Source organism: Diceros bicornis, chromosome 4, assembly GCF_020826845.1.
Source record: "Diceros bicornis minor isolate mBicDic1 chromosome 4, mDicBic1.mat.cur, whole genome shotgun sequence".
NCBI lineage: Eukaryota > Metazoa > Chordata > Mammalia > Perissodactyla > Rhinocerotidae > Diceros > Diceros bicornis.
In genome coordinates, this window is record NC_080743.1 from 72,987,736 (window position 1) to 73,004,269 (window position 16,534).

The following is a 16,534-nucleotide window of genomic DNA, read 5'->3' on the forward strand; positions in this document are numbered from 1 at the left end:
ACCGCTAAGACAGAGGGCCGGCCCCTTACATACAACTTTTAAATTGACCTTGTACTTCTCTGCTTAAAATCTTCAGTGGTCCTTCAGTGCTTCTAAAAATAGCATAAAATGCCAAAGCATTGTATTTTTGGCTCTCAAATCTCTTCTCAGCCTCTCTCTCAGTGTCTTCTTCCATTGCTCCAATTCAGGCCCCCTGGTTCTCCCTAAACTAAACTCCTTACTATTCTTGGAATCAACTGACCTTTTCCTGACTCCAAATCTCGGCTCATACTGTTCTTATCTTTTTTCATATTTTTTCCCTATTGCACTGATATTTATTTGTCATATTTAGCTGAGTTGCTAGGCCATTAGCCTCCTTCACCCCAATTGCCATGTTCCTTTCTCTCTTTTCCGTGCCCCAGACTACATTGGTTGTGACATTCTCATAGCATTTGTCACATAAAACCTCCCTAATAGATTATAGATTCTTGAACACAAGAACTGGCATTTTCTTAATGTGCTTCTGAGCATTAAGTGCCCCCTAATTGATTAAAAGCCTTTGATTTAGTCATTATATGGTTCCTCGGACAGGGGTTAGAGCCGTGTTCCCTAACTTTTACCAAAATCACAGACCTATTTTCTATTCTTTAAAATCTTTTTTGACTAAGTACATAAACTTCTTATTTTGGAATTGGAAAGCTCCACAGAGACTATTTTAGTCCCAAACTCTTTCTTAATCAATATGGAAGTGAGGCCCTGAGAGTAGAGTGACTCGGCCGAGAACACATGGCTAGTTTTTGGTAGACCAAGCATGAAGACTCAGGACTACTGCTGACACGAGAAGCAGCTGGGGTCTCAAATCACCTCCCAAAATACTAACTCAGTGTCCTCCAGTTAGAAGAAGTCATTGCTGACTGATTCCAATAAAAAGAATGTAGTGTGGTAGAGTAGGAGAGGTAAGTATAGGTTTTGGAATCAGACAAACTAGCTTTATAGTCTGGCCTGGTCACTTGGCTGCACAGATTTTGGTAAATTACTTAGCTTCTTGGCTTGTTTCCTCATCTATAAAATGTGGACAATTCATGGTGTTGGTGAAAGGGTATAATGTATATGAAGTGACTGGAACACAACAAATTGAGGCCATTATTTAAAATAATCTTCAGTAAGTTACAAATTTGCATATTTAATTTTTCTTAATAATGTGTAGGTTTTTATTATAGATCCTTTTTCTAAATTGAGTAAACGGGTAGTGGACTTTTTTTTCTTTTGCCTTTAGAATGTTGAAATTTTGGGAGTGGTCATAAGTATTACTAAAGAATCTACCCAGTTATTTCTCGTAAAAGTTCCTTTTTTAAAAAAAAAAATGTATCATCAAGAATTAAGTATATTGGAAGGTGAATACTTAGAGCATTAGTGTGACTAACCTGGGTGGTAGAGAGAATTTTTTTTGACACTTTGCAGAGCTCATTGTTTTCTTTGGATAAAAAGCTATTATATTCACTTAATAAACTCTTAAAGAGCTCTAACAGGCCTCAAAGTCAAGTCTTCTGATAGCTCCATAACCGGCCTTGACACTCAGCTCTTTTTCATGATACCACTTTATCTTTCACATGAGCTCAAGCAGGAATGAAGATTACCTGCCTACAACAGTGTGGCAGAAGGGAGTGGTGGTTAAGGTCATGGAATGCTCTTAGGGAGAATAAATGAAGACCTGGTATCACTTCTAAAACTCTGCTGGGCCCTGATACACTTTGTGTTTTTGTATCAAATATGGGAGTAAAAGTAAGGTGTTTTAATGTCAAATATGAGGGTCACACTAGATGATTTTAAAATCCCCCCTCCCCAACTTCTAAACTCTAGAATGTTTTAATACTGATAGGTTTCAATGAAAGCCCATAATAGTTCCTTTCTAGGAATCCCTATAGGATTGGTTCCAGCATTGGGTGACACATGGTTCAGTTCAGCACAGTAAGCATGAGTCAGAGAAAAGGCTGTTGTCAAAAAACTGTTGTTCTCCTCCTTATAAAACATACTAACCAATAAAGAATGATCAGGAAGCATTTAGGAAAGAAAATCATGACAGGATGCAACAACTACCCCCACAGCTGGTCCATGGACCAAGGCATAATTCCAAGTCAGGGATTTCACCTAACCGGGTAAGGTGTTTGAGGGGATAGGAAACCTAGGCTAGGACTCTGCTAACCAGACCCAGGTAAATTACTAAAGGGAAACATGTTCTTGGGGTTACTCTCCATGAAGATGAGTAACTGCCCTTTCCATCAATGTCCTTTAGTGTTTTTGGTAGGTACAGTCTGAGCTGAGTGGATCTTTCTTCTGACCAGCACCATATAGATCTGTGGTTCTCAACCTGGCTGCCTCGCGGAATTACCTGGAACACTTGAAATAATCCTGATGCCCCTGTCCCATCCCCAGAGATTCTAATTTAACTTGTCTGAGGTGTAGTTTGAGCATCTGGATTTTTACAAAGCTCTCCAAGTGATTCGAACATGTAGCCAGCCTCGCAAACCACTAGCATATACTGAAGGTCTTCTAACAAACCTTCCTCTTAAAATCCACCACTCTATCATTTAGCATTCTGGTGCTTGGTGGTTTGATTTTCGTGTTTGTTTGTTTTTGTCACCTTTCTCCCTGCCCCACACACACGCATGGTCCGCAGGATGGTGAATTTCTCTCTGCAGACAGACTAGAAAAGTGCAAAAGTGGAATTCATGAGTTGTCTTTGGTAAATGAAGAGCACCCTGGGGAAGAAAGTGATTCCCACCCAAACATGGTATAAACAAAGGTCGCGCCCTACAGCGTTGCTCCACCTGTTTTCTTGGGTCATTTCCCACTGGCTGATTTCAGATTTCGGAGTGTCCTAGGAGACAACACACTCCGTCGTTTTTTCCCCATCCTCTTGTTGGCATTTGACATACCTCCAGGCTGAAGGCACCACGTCCCCGAGTGGGCACTATTTCTCAGCTCCCCAGAGCTATCTCGGAATCCACCGCCCCTACCGCTCAGCTTTGCAGCACTCAGGCGCGCTTAATTTCCACTTAAACTAATTCAAATTCCCAGGGAGCAAAGCCTGCGTCACTCGAACCGCTCCCCATCTCCGTTCCCCTCATTTTTTTGTTTACGTAGAAAGCAGATATTTTCAGTTCCAGATGGCTGGATGGCTCATCACAGGACCCACAAAGCAAAGAGAAAGCAAGAGTCCCAGCGTCCCGCGCCAGTGAGCTCCTCTCCCCGCCCGAGACCCCTCTTCTGTAATTTAGGGTCCCCAGGGGCCGGTGACACTAGAGCTCCCGCCCTTACCCCGCCCAGCACCTGCTATGAGCAAAAGCCTTCTCCACCCGTCGCCTCGCCCCACCCTTAGATGATTCATAGCTCTGGCCCCGCCCAAGGCGCTAATTTAACTCACTTGTGAAGCTAGACGCTGCTCTACTTACAGGTCGTTGCTCGAGCCCGCTAGGGCTCTTAGGGTGGAGGAGGCTGCGGAGTCCCGGCGCCAGGTCCTTGTCCCCGTGCGCCATGAGTCCCGCGCGGCGGAGCGCCCCCGCAGTGCTGCGCCTCCTTGGCGGGCTGACCCTGCTGCTGCTGCTGTGTCCACCCGCTGCGCGGGGTGAGTGGGGGTCGGGGGACATAGCCGGGCTAGGTAAACCTTTAGACTGTGTGGGAGGGGCTAGGTCCGTCTCCGTAACAACCGAGAAGTCTAGGGACCTGGGGAGGTGAGAAATGTGGGCATCGGTAATTGTTCCCATAATCCTCTACTTTAAGAGGAAGAGCATCTCGCGCCTAACCAGCAATTAGGGATCTTGCTGTGCTGGACCCCAGCTGGCGTGGCTTTAGGAGTGAGGCGTGGAGGGTTGAGGAAGCACCGGCTGAGTTTGCGGAGCAGCCAAACGTAGGGAAGCCGAAAGGCAGGGCTCCAATAGAGTGAATTCTCAAACCCATAAAATCTCCTTAAGGGTGGGAGGCCAAATAGCTGACCACTCTCGCCTCTAAACAGAGTCCAGTCGTGTGCAGCACATGACGCTTCAAATTTGCACTTCGTCTCCTCCAGGTGTAACGTTACAAGGGGCGTCTGTCTTTACTGCGTGCCTAGCAACAGTATCTATGTGCAGATAAATTCTAAACCACTTTTTTTTTTAATAATGAAGGGGAGGGGTTTACTCTCGACTTATTTTAGTCTTGAATTGACAGAAAGCCTAGCAAGTTCTTGCTTGGTGTGTCAGTTCAGCACTGGATGGAAATGTTACGAGTGCTTCAAAAGCCATTGCTGCTTCCCTTATTCTTTTTGGGAAAGGAATGTTGCTGTGAATTGAAAAGTGGTATTTCCTTCAGTTCTGTTTTTTCCTCCCTAGGTGACTGCGGTCCTCTCCCAGATGTACCTAATGCCCATACAAGTTTGGGAAGTGTTACACGTTTTCCTGAACAAGAAACAGTAACATACAAATGTAATGAAGGCTTTGTAAAAGTTCCTGGCAAGCCAGACTCAGTGATCTGTGTTAACAATCAATGGACAGAGGTTACAGAATTTTGTAATCGTAAGTTCTTCATTTCTTTCTAAAAAAGTTACGGGAATGGAATGCACCTTGTTTAGTTTTAAACGTCTTTGGAGTGGCTGGTAATTGATAGTTATCTAGCATTATTAAACCCCAGAGTATACCTGTTGGCACTTGACGCCCAGTTAATTGACAGCATTACCTCCCAGAATAGGTCCTCCTTCTTCATTAACACATGTTTTTTTTTGCTTCCCTAACAATGTACCTCCTGAACTAATAGAGAAAATAAACAATAGGTACTGCTTAGGGAGTAAATTATGTATGAATATGTTTAGTAATTACCTTGAGACTCATAACTTAGGTGCTCTGTTTTCTTAAATTTCATTTTGTAAAGTAGGACTTACCAGTACAACTCTGGTGGCATTTTAAAAAGTTCTCTGTATTTACCTCAAAATCGATCATTACAGGCATAGCCCTATATTAGCTTTGACATATACAAGTAGAGATAAAGATAAGACTTGATTCCCGCCTTTGAACAACTTGGAGCAATGGAAGCTACAGTAAATATAGAAACTGCCACAAGTGTCTTTTGTTTTTGTGTGTGTGTGTGTGTGTGTGTGTGTGTGTGTGTGAGAGGAAGATCAGCTCTGAGCTAACATCCATGCTAATCCTCCTCTTTTTGCTGAGGAAGACTGGCTCTGAACTAACATCTATTGCCAATTCTCCTCCTCTTTTTTCCCCAAAGCCCCAGTAGATAGTTGTATGTCACAGTTGCACATCCTTCTAGTTGCTGTATGTGGGATGTGGCCTCAGCATGGCGGGAGAAGCGGTGCGTCGGTGCACACCCGGGATCCGAACCCCGGGCGGCCAGTAGTGGAGCGCGCGCACTTAACCGCTAAGCCACCGGGCCGGCCCTCCACGAGTGTTTTTTGAAACCAGGGGTAAAATTGGTTTTAGCTTTTTGTTTTTATCTCTCCATGATAGAAGGCAGTAGGTTGACGTACATAAGCCTTTGCATATATATCCTGTTTTAGAGATTATAACTCTTCTACATATATTCCTTTATCTAATCCTCCAGACAACTCCATGAGGTGAGTAGGGACTCTTATCCTCATTTTACAGTTGAGGAAACAGGCCCCTCGAAGTTAAATAACTTCCTTGAGATCAGCAGCTCTCATGCAGGAGAGACAGGGTTCAGACCTGAGTCATTTGGCTATTAATCCAATGCCCCTTCCACTATACCATGCCTCTATAAATTCACGTTTGCTCAGATGTTTACAGATTGTAAATACTTTTAGGTACACTATTGGCTCATCTGATCTTTGTCGCCGTGGGTTGTTGTGGGGATTAAATGAGTTTATATGTGTAAAATATTTAGAAGTATTCAATAAATATTGGCTGTTTTTGTTGTCCAGGACATTAGCCCAGGGATCTGGAAATACCAGTTCTCATCTAGCCCTGTGCTACATGGGGCAGGGTAAGGGAACTGGCATTTGTTGAGTTAGTGCAAAAACTGTGCCAGGCAACTTAAATGGGTTATATTTTCTGAATTGTGGGCATAGTGACATCTATGTACCAAATCTACTTCACAGGCCTCTGTAATTAGGAAATGAAAGTATGTATGTGAATACAGTGTAAATGCCCTAGTGATAGTAATATAAATACTAAATATGTACAAAGAAGTACAGAAAAGGGGGTGATGGAAGGACCAGATAATTCCAGGTAATTAAACATAAATTGTAAAATAAGGTGATATTACTCTTTTTGTTGCTGCTTTTGTTAATACTTTTAGGGAGCTGTGATGTTCCACCCAGGCTACTTTTTGCATCTCTCCAAGAGCCTTATAGCAAACAGAATTATTTCCCAGAGGGTTCCACTGTGAAATATGAGTGCCGAAAGGGCTACAAATGGGACTATTCTCTATCAGGAACACTAATTTGCCTTCCGGATTTTACATGGTCCAAACCAGCTGAATTTTGTAAAAGTGAGTATAATTTTAAAGAGTATTCTTAACCATATGGTATTTGGGGGAATAGTATTTCTTCATTCATGCTGGAAGTCTAAGTGTACATATTATTATTTAGAATGATTCTTGAACCATTAGAGTCATTTTATTTTATTTATTTATTTTTTTGTGAGGAAGATCAGCCCTGAGCTAACATCCATGCCAATCCTCCTCTTTTTGCTGAGGAAAACTGGCCTTGAGCTAATATCCGTGCCCATCTTCCTCTACTTTATGTGGGATGCCACCCGCCGCAGCAAGGCCTGGCAAGCAGTGCGTCTAGTGCACGCCCGGGATCCAAACCCTGGGCCACCAGCAGCGGAGGCGCGCGCTTAACCACTATGCCACTGGGCCGGCCCCAGAGTCATTTTATTTTGAATGAGACAAACTAAATACTTATGCGATAGGAATATTAATTTACTCATAGATTTCTCATTTAAGTAGTTTGAGCTTACCTAAAATAAGTATATATTCTAAATATGTTGCTTTTTTGAAACTTATAAAATGAAGACAGGATTAAAAAAGCCTAAGGATAAGAAATGCCAATGGTTTAGATGATGAATTTGCATAGATGTGCCTGATAATTTAATGAAAAAAATCAATTTGTATTCTCTTCTAGAAAAATCATGTCCTAATCCTGGAGAAATACCAAATGGTCATGTCAGTATACAAACTGGCATACTATTTGGCGCATCCATCTTCTTCTCATGTAACACAGGGTAAGTTTTGGCATACTAGACGCTCTCTATTTAACAAATGAAAAAACAAATTAGGATTTAAGGTGGAAGTTTTTAGATTTGTGGCCAGTGTTTACAAGCTAGTGGCAATAAAACAACCCCTCTGTTCAAACATTCTTCATCATGAGCTCATCACAGTTAAATTTAGTAAAATGAGGGAGGAAGGAAGGTTTCTGATAACATCAAATGCTCTCAGTTCTTAGATTTCAGTACATATGTGATTCACTATAAAATTTTAAATGTGACTAGTAAAGGAAAAAACTTGTGATAGGTTGTTGATAACTTGCAGAAATTAAATTCTTCAAGTGTTAAATAAGAAACCAATCTTTAATTTACCTAAACAGTGAATTTGCATATGGTTTTTTTCTGTATGCAAACAACCTGTTATAAAATATCATGGGTTAAAAACATTTATTCCTAGCGTGAAAATATCATTCTGACATAAGGTCTTCTATAAGTTCTCTCTGTAGGGAAAAGGAACTCACTCTTGGAGTATCATCAGTGTCTCAGACACTACTGAAAACTTTATATTCATTTTCTCATTTAATATCTGCAAATTGAATTGTATTTTATTCTGTGTGTGTGTCCCTCTTCTTCATAAAATAAAAACATCAGTATCACTTGTCTCCTGTACTAAATACAGATGTTTGGATCATTAATATCTTTAATATTGAATCTGGGAGTACTTTGAACCCTTTGAATATAAGTACATTCTATTATACTATGAAGCCCATATTGGTCTTTTAGAACTCAGAAATATAAAATATTCAAGCATCTGTGTCATTTTTAAATGTTTTAAAACACTTGAGTATTTTCTAACGTGTGCCCCACTCAAATAAAAAATGTTTTGCATGTCTTATACTTTTTTATCCTGTGGATATCACCTTTTTAAATTTAGTTTTTTTCTTTTCCTTTAAACTGCCATATGAACTTTTATCAACTATAGTTTTGTCTCCATCTACTGGTGTAGTAAATATTTTGAGATGATATTCTAGAGAATTGAAGGGAAGTAAAACGTGTGTAAATGAAATATTAATTCTTTTTCTCCCCTCATTGCTTTAGGTACAAATTAGATGGTGTATCTTCTAGTTTCTGTGCTCTCGCAGGTGAGACTGTTGAGTGGAGTGATCCATTGCCAGAATGCAAAGGTAAGACTTTGAGAAACTCTAAGCACTCAGGTTGTGGGGCTGACAAATCAATGATCGGTTGCTTTCCGCTCATGAAGAATTATCCACAGCATATACGTGTAGTGCCCTCGCCTTCCACAGTGTGAGTGTCTCAGCTGATTTAAAGACCTTTTTAAGTAATGCTCCTTAATTTATTAGCTGTGGAGATAAAGGATTAAAAACAAACTCAGGTTTATATTGTGCTTGGTCATTTATTGTCTTACCGTTCTTTCTAACGATCAAGTAAAATAGATACAGGGCTTTTTTCCCCCATAATTTTTAATTTTATGGATTAAAATACTATTGGTCAGAGAGTCTATATGACTTGACCCTATATCTCAAAATAAGAGGCTTTTAACCCAGATCTCTTGACTTCAGGCCCGTCATTTTTCTAAGACCTGGTGTTCCCTACGTGCCTCTTTTAGGATTATTAACTGAGCTAGTTATCTAGAAGTGTTTTAAAGTGTGATACATTTTTATCATTAGGGAAATAAGGTTATACAATAAAGAAGAAACATGGTTTATGCACTTGAGAATCTTCTCAAGGGGAGATAGGGCACAGAAATATTATCATAAATGGATATATCAGGTCAAATTTATATCCATTAGAGACATATGTCCCCTAAAACTTGAGAGGAGCAAAATATATGCAGCATTTTTAAATGTGGGCTTTATTTCTCCCATCCTTGTTAAAATTATTGCTAAGTTCAAGTTTTTGGTGTTATTAGGAGCAGGAAACTAAAGTAGATTTAGTGTAATTTACCAAGCATTTAGCCAGCCCTGGTGGCCTAGTGGTTAAGATTCAGTGCTCTTACCACTGCGGCCCAGGTTCATTTCCCAGTCAGGGAGCCACACCACTCATCTGTCAGTTGTCATACTGTGGTGGCTGCATGTTGCTGTGATGCTGAAAGCTATGCCACTGGTATCGCTAATACTGGCAGGGTCACCCATGGTGGACAGGTTTCAGTGGAGCTTCCAGACTAAGATAGACTAGAAAGAAGGTCCTGGCTACCCACTTCTGAAAAAATTGGCCCGAAAAACCCAATGAATAGCAGCAAATTAATTGACACCCTGTGGTAGGGAATGTGTGGGATCAACTGGTATGAAGACAAAACGCAGCCTTGCCAACCAGAAGGTTACTCCTGTCACACCCACCTTGCACCCCACTCTCCTGTATCTATTACTTCTCCTTTTTTCTCATTATTACTACTTTGAAATTTTCATCATTACTACCCACCACCACCTTTCCCATTTCCACTGTATATAGTAAGGGATGTTATAAATGATACTAAAGTAAATATGGAAAGCAAGGAGGAGTTGGACCATATCTTTTTCTGACACAAGTAACTTGTCACAAAGTCTGGACAAGCAGTCTCCCAGTTTGAGGCCAATATGTTCACAAGCAATTGCTGTTATGAATTTCACAAAAATGTGGACAGTAAGGACATATTCCAGCATAGAAGAGCTTTTGCACTGCAAATCCACTTTCTCTTCACGCTTGCCCATGGCTAAGCCACGGTCCTACTTCCTGTCTGGTGACTTGAACTCCATGGTGAACATCCTGATGTTTATATTTTCCTCTTTGACTCTTTTATCTATCTCTCCAATTCAGCAACCGCTGACGTCTGTAACCTACAGGAAAAAGCCCTTTTCCCTAAGCAACTCCAGTGTCCTCAACTATTGCTACAAAGCCTTACTTCTTTTAGGCTCTAGTTTTTTGTTTTTGGGGTTTTTTTGTGTGAGGAAGATCAGCCCTGAGCTGACATCCACGCTAATCCTCCTCTTTTTATTTTTTTTTTTGCTGAGGAAGACCGGCTCTGAGCTAACATCTATTGCCAATCCTCCTCCTTTTTTTCCCCCAAAAGCCCCAGTAGATAGTTGTATGTCATAGTTGCACATCCTTCTAGTTGCTGTATGTGGGACACGGCCTCAGCATGGCCAGAGAAGTGGTGCATCAGTGCGCGCCCGGGATCCGAACCCTGGGCCGCCAGTAGCGGAGCGCACGCTCTTAACTGCTAAGCCACGGGGCCAGCCAGGCTCTAGTTTTGATTTTCCACATAACTTTTCTGTTTTGGCAATACCAAAAAGATCGAGTGAAAATTATAAATTTTTAAACAATGAGGCTGTTTCACCTCAAGTATGCAGCCCTGGCTTATAAACACACAAGACTGCATTGATGTCCACGTGTGGATGTGGATATGGAGATATGGGTTTGCAGAAGGAAAGAACAATGGACATAGTCAAGAATTATCTTTTGTTTTACATCAAACAGAGGTAATACCTGTTCACCTCTGAATGAAGCCTCAATGCCAGAAGGATCTGTTTTCCTATCTCTCTGACAATGTTTTCTTTTTCAAAAGTAATTTTGATTGACTGCTGGTACCTGCTAGCCAGAATCAGTCCCTGCTATATAATATCTGTCATCCCAGGCCCCTCTCATTATCTTATAATCTCTCACTTCTAATCAGTAAATCATTTTGCTTTACCTGCTTAATGTATTTCTCAAACCTGTATTTTACCCTCCATCTATATTACTTCTAATTTGGTTATTATCCCTGTCAGGACTATTGCAATAAGGGCCACCCCTAACATTTGCAGGGCCCAGGGCAAGAGTATACATGGAGGTGTCTGGCCTAAGACCCAGCCTGTCTCAAATAGGTGCCCCCTCCTTGTACTGTGAGGGGTCTCTGATGCATGTAAATGGACAACTCGGCCTACACACCCAAGTTGTGTTGCCTGTGACCCTTATCCCCACTCCACTGAACTTTGGGCTAGAGGTGTGCACATCAGCAGTATAGACCATCCTCAAGAATATGGACCAGGAGAAGGAACCCTCTCAGGCCCTGAAAGGGGTATTGGCACAAGCAATTGTGTGTGCCAGTTCCTGGAGTGTGATTTAGAATGGGGTAGGGGAGGAGCTCTCATTGAGCATATCCCCTCAGCCTTGCAGATACCCTGCCTAGTAGATAGAGGCACAGCCAGAGGAGGGCCAGAACACGGCCTTTTAAAGTTGGGAGCTAGGGCAGGAGTCCCACTTGCCTGAGTTCAAAGGTGATACTGATTGCAATGACCTCCAGTCTCCATTCTTGCACTCCATTAATGTTTCATCCATACTCTACCCAGAGTGATCCACCTGAAACACGAATATGACTTGTCTCTTTCCTTCTTAAATCTTATTAGTGTCTCCTCATCACTTACAATGTCGAAACTTCTTAGTATGGTGTATAAGGCTGGCCATGGTCTGCCTACTTCATGCTGATGTTTTGCCCTCATACTTTATGCTCTACCCATGCAAACCACTCTCGTTTTCCATGTACCTCATGCCTCTTCATGCCCCCACATCATTCTTTATGCTACTGCGTCTGCCTGGAATGTCCTTCAGATCCTTCTTTGCTTGGCTATTTTTTTTCTTTGTAAGGGTCTGCTCTGGTAGACCTTCTAGAAGCTTTCCCTGACCTCCTAGTCTGGCTAACTGTCTTTCTTCTCTCTTTCCACACTACTGTGCATGCTTCTGTGATAACCCTCACCATTTTGCATTGAAATTATCTCTTTCAATCTCTTTGCCCTCTATATTTTAAGACATAGGAACCCTATCTTATTCGGTTTTGCACTTCTGTTTATAGAACAGTGCCAGGTATGTATTAGGTGCTCAGAAAATGTTTGAACTGAACTGATGGTATGTGCAATCATCACACACCCTAGCCCACTGTAAATCAGATTAGCTTGTCCTTGCTCTTTGCTTTGGCCTAAAGTAATTTATAAAATAATGGCCAAACGTAATTTATAAATTTGCTAGTATTCTCTAGGTACTTAAGGGCATGCAGTGTAATATAATTTGATGTACACATGTGATCACATTGCTTTCCTGCTAAAGAAAAAGAAAAACAACTTCATGGCTCTGGAGAAAGTGGAACCACTGAATTTTTTATCAGGGCAACTGCCGGGGAGAGGGCTCTTTTTATAATATAGCTAGAGTAGCTCTGCTTGTATTTCTTTTATAAATTCAGCTGTTCACTAAGATTCACTTTAAATAAAAGGCTGGGAGTCGAGACGTGCTTAAAAAATTTTGCCCTAAAAGTCAAAATGTAATCCTGACATTTAAGATCTTTTCCTCTATCCAAAATGATGTATTCCTATTTCCCAAGTATGCCAGTTGAATTCCCAACTCCTTTCATTTGACATCATAAGCCCCAGAATGAAGAGCGAAGCCCTCTGCTCTGCTGTGTCTTAGAAAGATACATCTTAGGTTTAAACTCAAGTTCCATATATTCCCTCAAGTCTCTGCCCTGCTTTCACCTCTGAACTCCTGTAGCATTTACTTTTTCTAACAGCAGTTTGATATGTAACACGTGCAAACTTGATTGTAATTTTTGTTTTACATATATGTTCTGTCTTATTATTTTTATAAATTGGTCTCAAAGTTAGCATTCATGTTTTATAACATTTGTATCCAAAGCTCCAAATATACAACCCACTACTTAATAGATTTTTATAAGCATCTCTTGTTGATAATACTGAATTTAGAAAAATGGTAGATTTTGAGTTTTTAAAATAAAATCTTTAAATGTTTTAGTCTTATTTGTAAAAATACTTTGCCAGTTTTATGAATTTAAAATATGTTGGATTTTTTTTTTTTAAGCAATTGCATGTCCAAAACCACCAGAAATTGACAGTGGAACAATTCTAGAACCACGTGCCACTTATGTGTATAGAGAGTCTGTAACATATAAATGTGAGAAAGGCTTCACCCTGGTTGGAGAGAGCTCTATTTATTGTACTGTAAAAGACGACCAAGGAGAATGGAGTGGGCCGCCACCTGAATGCAAAGGTAATCAGTTTGCATAGTTATGTTTTTGTTGTATTCTTATCCTTAGGTCTATATATGGGCTTCAGAGAGTCTATGATCTCCCTAAGAAGTGAATGTAACATGTGGTACATATGCATATTTGCATTTTTCTGGAGGGCACAGTTTTTCATCAGATTCTCAAGGGGGTCTGTGACTTCCAAAAAAGGAAGAAGCCCTGATGTGAGAACGTGTGGTCATATATAAATAAATAAATAGAAACACACAACACATATGCATATATGTATATACACATCCATGTATATACATAACATGTCTCATGTTTTTAGTGAATTAGCTTAAATTTATTGTTTCTTACCATGTTACTTTCAGTAAGTTAATATAGATATCTCTGTTTATATAAAGAGTATACAAAGTAGTTCATTTTATTCAGTTGGGAGGGAATCTTAGGTTGAACTGAGGGATCTAGATAGTAATCATACCTGTGACTACTGAGAGAAACTCTTGCTTAGAGCCGTTGACTTCATTGAATTACGTTCATTCATTTTCTGCCTCCAGAATTTCTCTCTCCCATTGACCCGTCTCCCTTCTTCCTCCGTCCAGACGTTTTTTCCTTAGTGCCTTTTTATATCTAGGCTGTACTCTCAGAATCTTTACAACTACTTTTTAAATATATTTTTGGAGAGACAGTTAGGAGATCAGTGAAGCTGGATTGTAACATTGCATAGTACCAGTAGGTGGCCTTCGTTTAAGCAGTGTCCTATTTGAATGTCAATAGGACTCAAGCAGATGCTACTTTTTTATAATTATACTTAAACTTCTATTAGCATGATTTTGTGTGTGTGTGTGTGAGGAAGATCAGCCCTGAGCTAACATCCATGCTAATCCTCCTCTTTTTGCTGAGGAAGACCGGCTCTGAGCTAACATCTATTGCCAATCCTCCTTTTTTTCCCCAAAGCCCCAGTAGATAGCTGTACGTCATAGTTGCACATCTTTTTGGTTGCTGTATGTGGGACATGGCCTCAGCATGGCCGGAGAAGCGGTGCATCGGTGCGCACCTGGGATCTGAACCCGGGCCGCCAGTAGCAGAGCACGCACACTTAACCGCTAAGCCATGGGGCCAGCCCAGCATGATTTTTGAATACCATTGCTTGTTAAAAATAGTTTTTTTATTATAAGTGGCAGACATAAACATAGGGAAGTAATATTAAAACCATGCAGACAAGTGTAAAATGAAGAGTAAAAATCTCCTCTCTATCCCTACTCCTACTCCCAGAAGTAAGCATTGTTTACAAATTTTTGAGTTTTATTATAGAAAATAAATAGACATCCCCATATTTCTTTTTTAAATCATATCAATTGTATGGATGTATCATTTATTTGACCAGTCTCCTATTGAAGGGAATTTAGTTTTTGGTTCTAGGTTTTTTTTCTTTTTTTAATTATCATTACAAAGGATGCTACAACAAATATTATTGTACACTTGTTCATTGTACATGTGTGCAAGTACATTATGTACAATAAATTCCTTGCAGTGTAATTACTATATCAAAAGTGTATGTATTTCCAAAGAAACTGTACCAATTTACTCTCCCACCAATATTGCATCATTGTGCTGGTTCTCTGTACTGTTAATAATAATGATTATTATGATATGGAGATATGACAGTATCAGTGGTGAACATTTTATTGTCTGAATTTACTTAATTATGAGTGAAGTTTGATATATTTGGTTTTTTTTTTAATTTGGCCATTTGATCTGCTTCATATTTATTTTCCTCTGTTTTATTAAATCATCAGTTATTTAGAGCTTACAACTCTATGGTAGTGCCCAAGTAGGTCATTGCAGGCCAATTCTCCCACTATAATAACTACAAAACCTGGGTGGCATTTTTAAAAATTCATATCTTTACAGACATAAGATACAGCTATAGGAACAACTAGGACCAAATGAACTAAAATTCCTGGGGGTGGGGAGTGAAGGCAAACTATTGTGAGGCACGCCTGGGCTGAGGATCCATCTTGACCCAGATGAAAGACCACTACCAGGAAAGAGAGAAACTAGCAAAGCCTTTAATGGTTGTCGTGGGCTAGGATAATACACTGGAAATTGAGGTCTTCAGTGAAGACCCAGTTTTTCCCACGGGCCATTTGCTGATTTCTGGGACTGCATGTGGACCACATGTGAGACTCCCCACTTCCAGTGGGGAGCTAGACCCAAAGCTTCCAAAGTTCAAAATGAAATCTATCTGAACATTGTGGTATTGGGACAACAAATACCCGTCAGAGGAACAGGCTCATATCAGGCATATGTCCAAGTCTCCCCCGTAAGACATTTTTGCCCATTTTGAAGCTCTGTGGAAAAGGAAGCTAGATTGCTAGGCTGGGGGACCTCTGAAGGACAGACTTGGATCTCCCACAATCTCTCAGGGCTGAGGAAATGAAGATCCACCAGACTGTCCATCAAAAGCAAAAGCACGAGCAGAAGTAGACTGAGTCTTCCTAACACTGTGACCCAGCTCAGTCCCTCATAGGCTGAGGATGTGATCCCCTCAAACCAATCTGCCTGTCAGAAAAAGGGACTCTCTCTTTGGAAGATTATATCATCTGAAGGTTTTATATACATTGTCTGGCATACAACAAAAAAATCATTAGACATCGAAAGAAGCCAGAAACTATAACCAAATCAGGAGAAAACAAAACCAAATATAGAGGAGCCAGGTAATTGAGTTAACAGACAAGGACTTGAAAATGAGTGATTAATATGTTTAAGATATTAAAGGAAAAGATAAATAGGGAATTTCAAGAAAATTGGAATCTATGAAAATGAAGTAAAATAGACATCCTACAACTAGAGAATAGAATATCTGAAATTAGGAACACGATAGATTTAACAGTGATTTGGACACAGCAGGAGACAGTATTAGGAACTAGAAGAGAGATTAATGAAAAATGCCCAAACTGAAGCACAAAGAGAAAAAAGAATGTAAAATATAGATAAAAGTTTGAGACATTTGAGACATGTTAAAGTGTTCTAATGTATGTTAGAAAAAGAGGAGAGAGAGAGAGAGGAAAAAAAAATAGGAGCAGAAGAAACATTTAAAGAGATAATGACGGAGAATTTTCCAAAACTGATGAAATACATCAACCAGCAGATTGCAAAAGCTCTCAGGACTCTAAGCAGAATAAAAACAAAACACTTCCAGGCACCTCATAGCAAAACTCTGGAAACTCAAAACAATGATAAAAGCACTGAGAGACAAAAAGACACATTACCTTTGAAGGAGCAACAATAAAACCAGTCACTGACTTCTCAACAAAAATTATGGAAGCCAAAA

The 16,534-nt window shown here is 40.2% G+C and overlaps 1 protein-coding gene across 12 annotated transcripts in view; it reads left to right on the top strand.

Moving 5' to 3' along the window:
* The first annotated feature begins 3,433 nt into the window (after nt 1-3,433).
* The window catches only part of CD55 (CD55 molecule (Cromer blood group)), a 37,532-nt gene continuing 24,431 nt past the window's right edge, over nt 3,434-16,534 (top strand). For all 12 annotated transcript variants that reach the window (XR_009219841.1, XM_058539734.1, XM_058539730.1 and 9 more), the window contains exons 1-6: nt 3,434-3,604; nt 4,347-4,529; nt 6,280-6,471; nt 7,109-7,208; nt 8,289-8,374; nt 13,032-13,220. Coding sequence is in view for 11 of the 12 variants with exons in the window: in XM_058539734.1 (XP_058395717.1) it covers nt 3,514-3,604; nt 4,347-4,529; nt 6,280-6,471; nt 7,109-7,208; nt 8,289-8,374; nt 13,032-13,220 (841 nt within the window). In the remaining variant the exon portion in view is untranslated. The remainder of the gene's footprint in view (nt 3,605-4,346; nt 4,530-6,279; nt 6,472-7,108; nt 7,209-8,288; nt 8,375-13,031; nt 13,221-16,534) is intronic.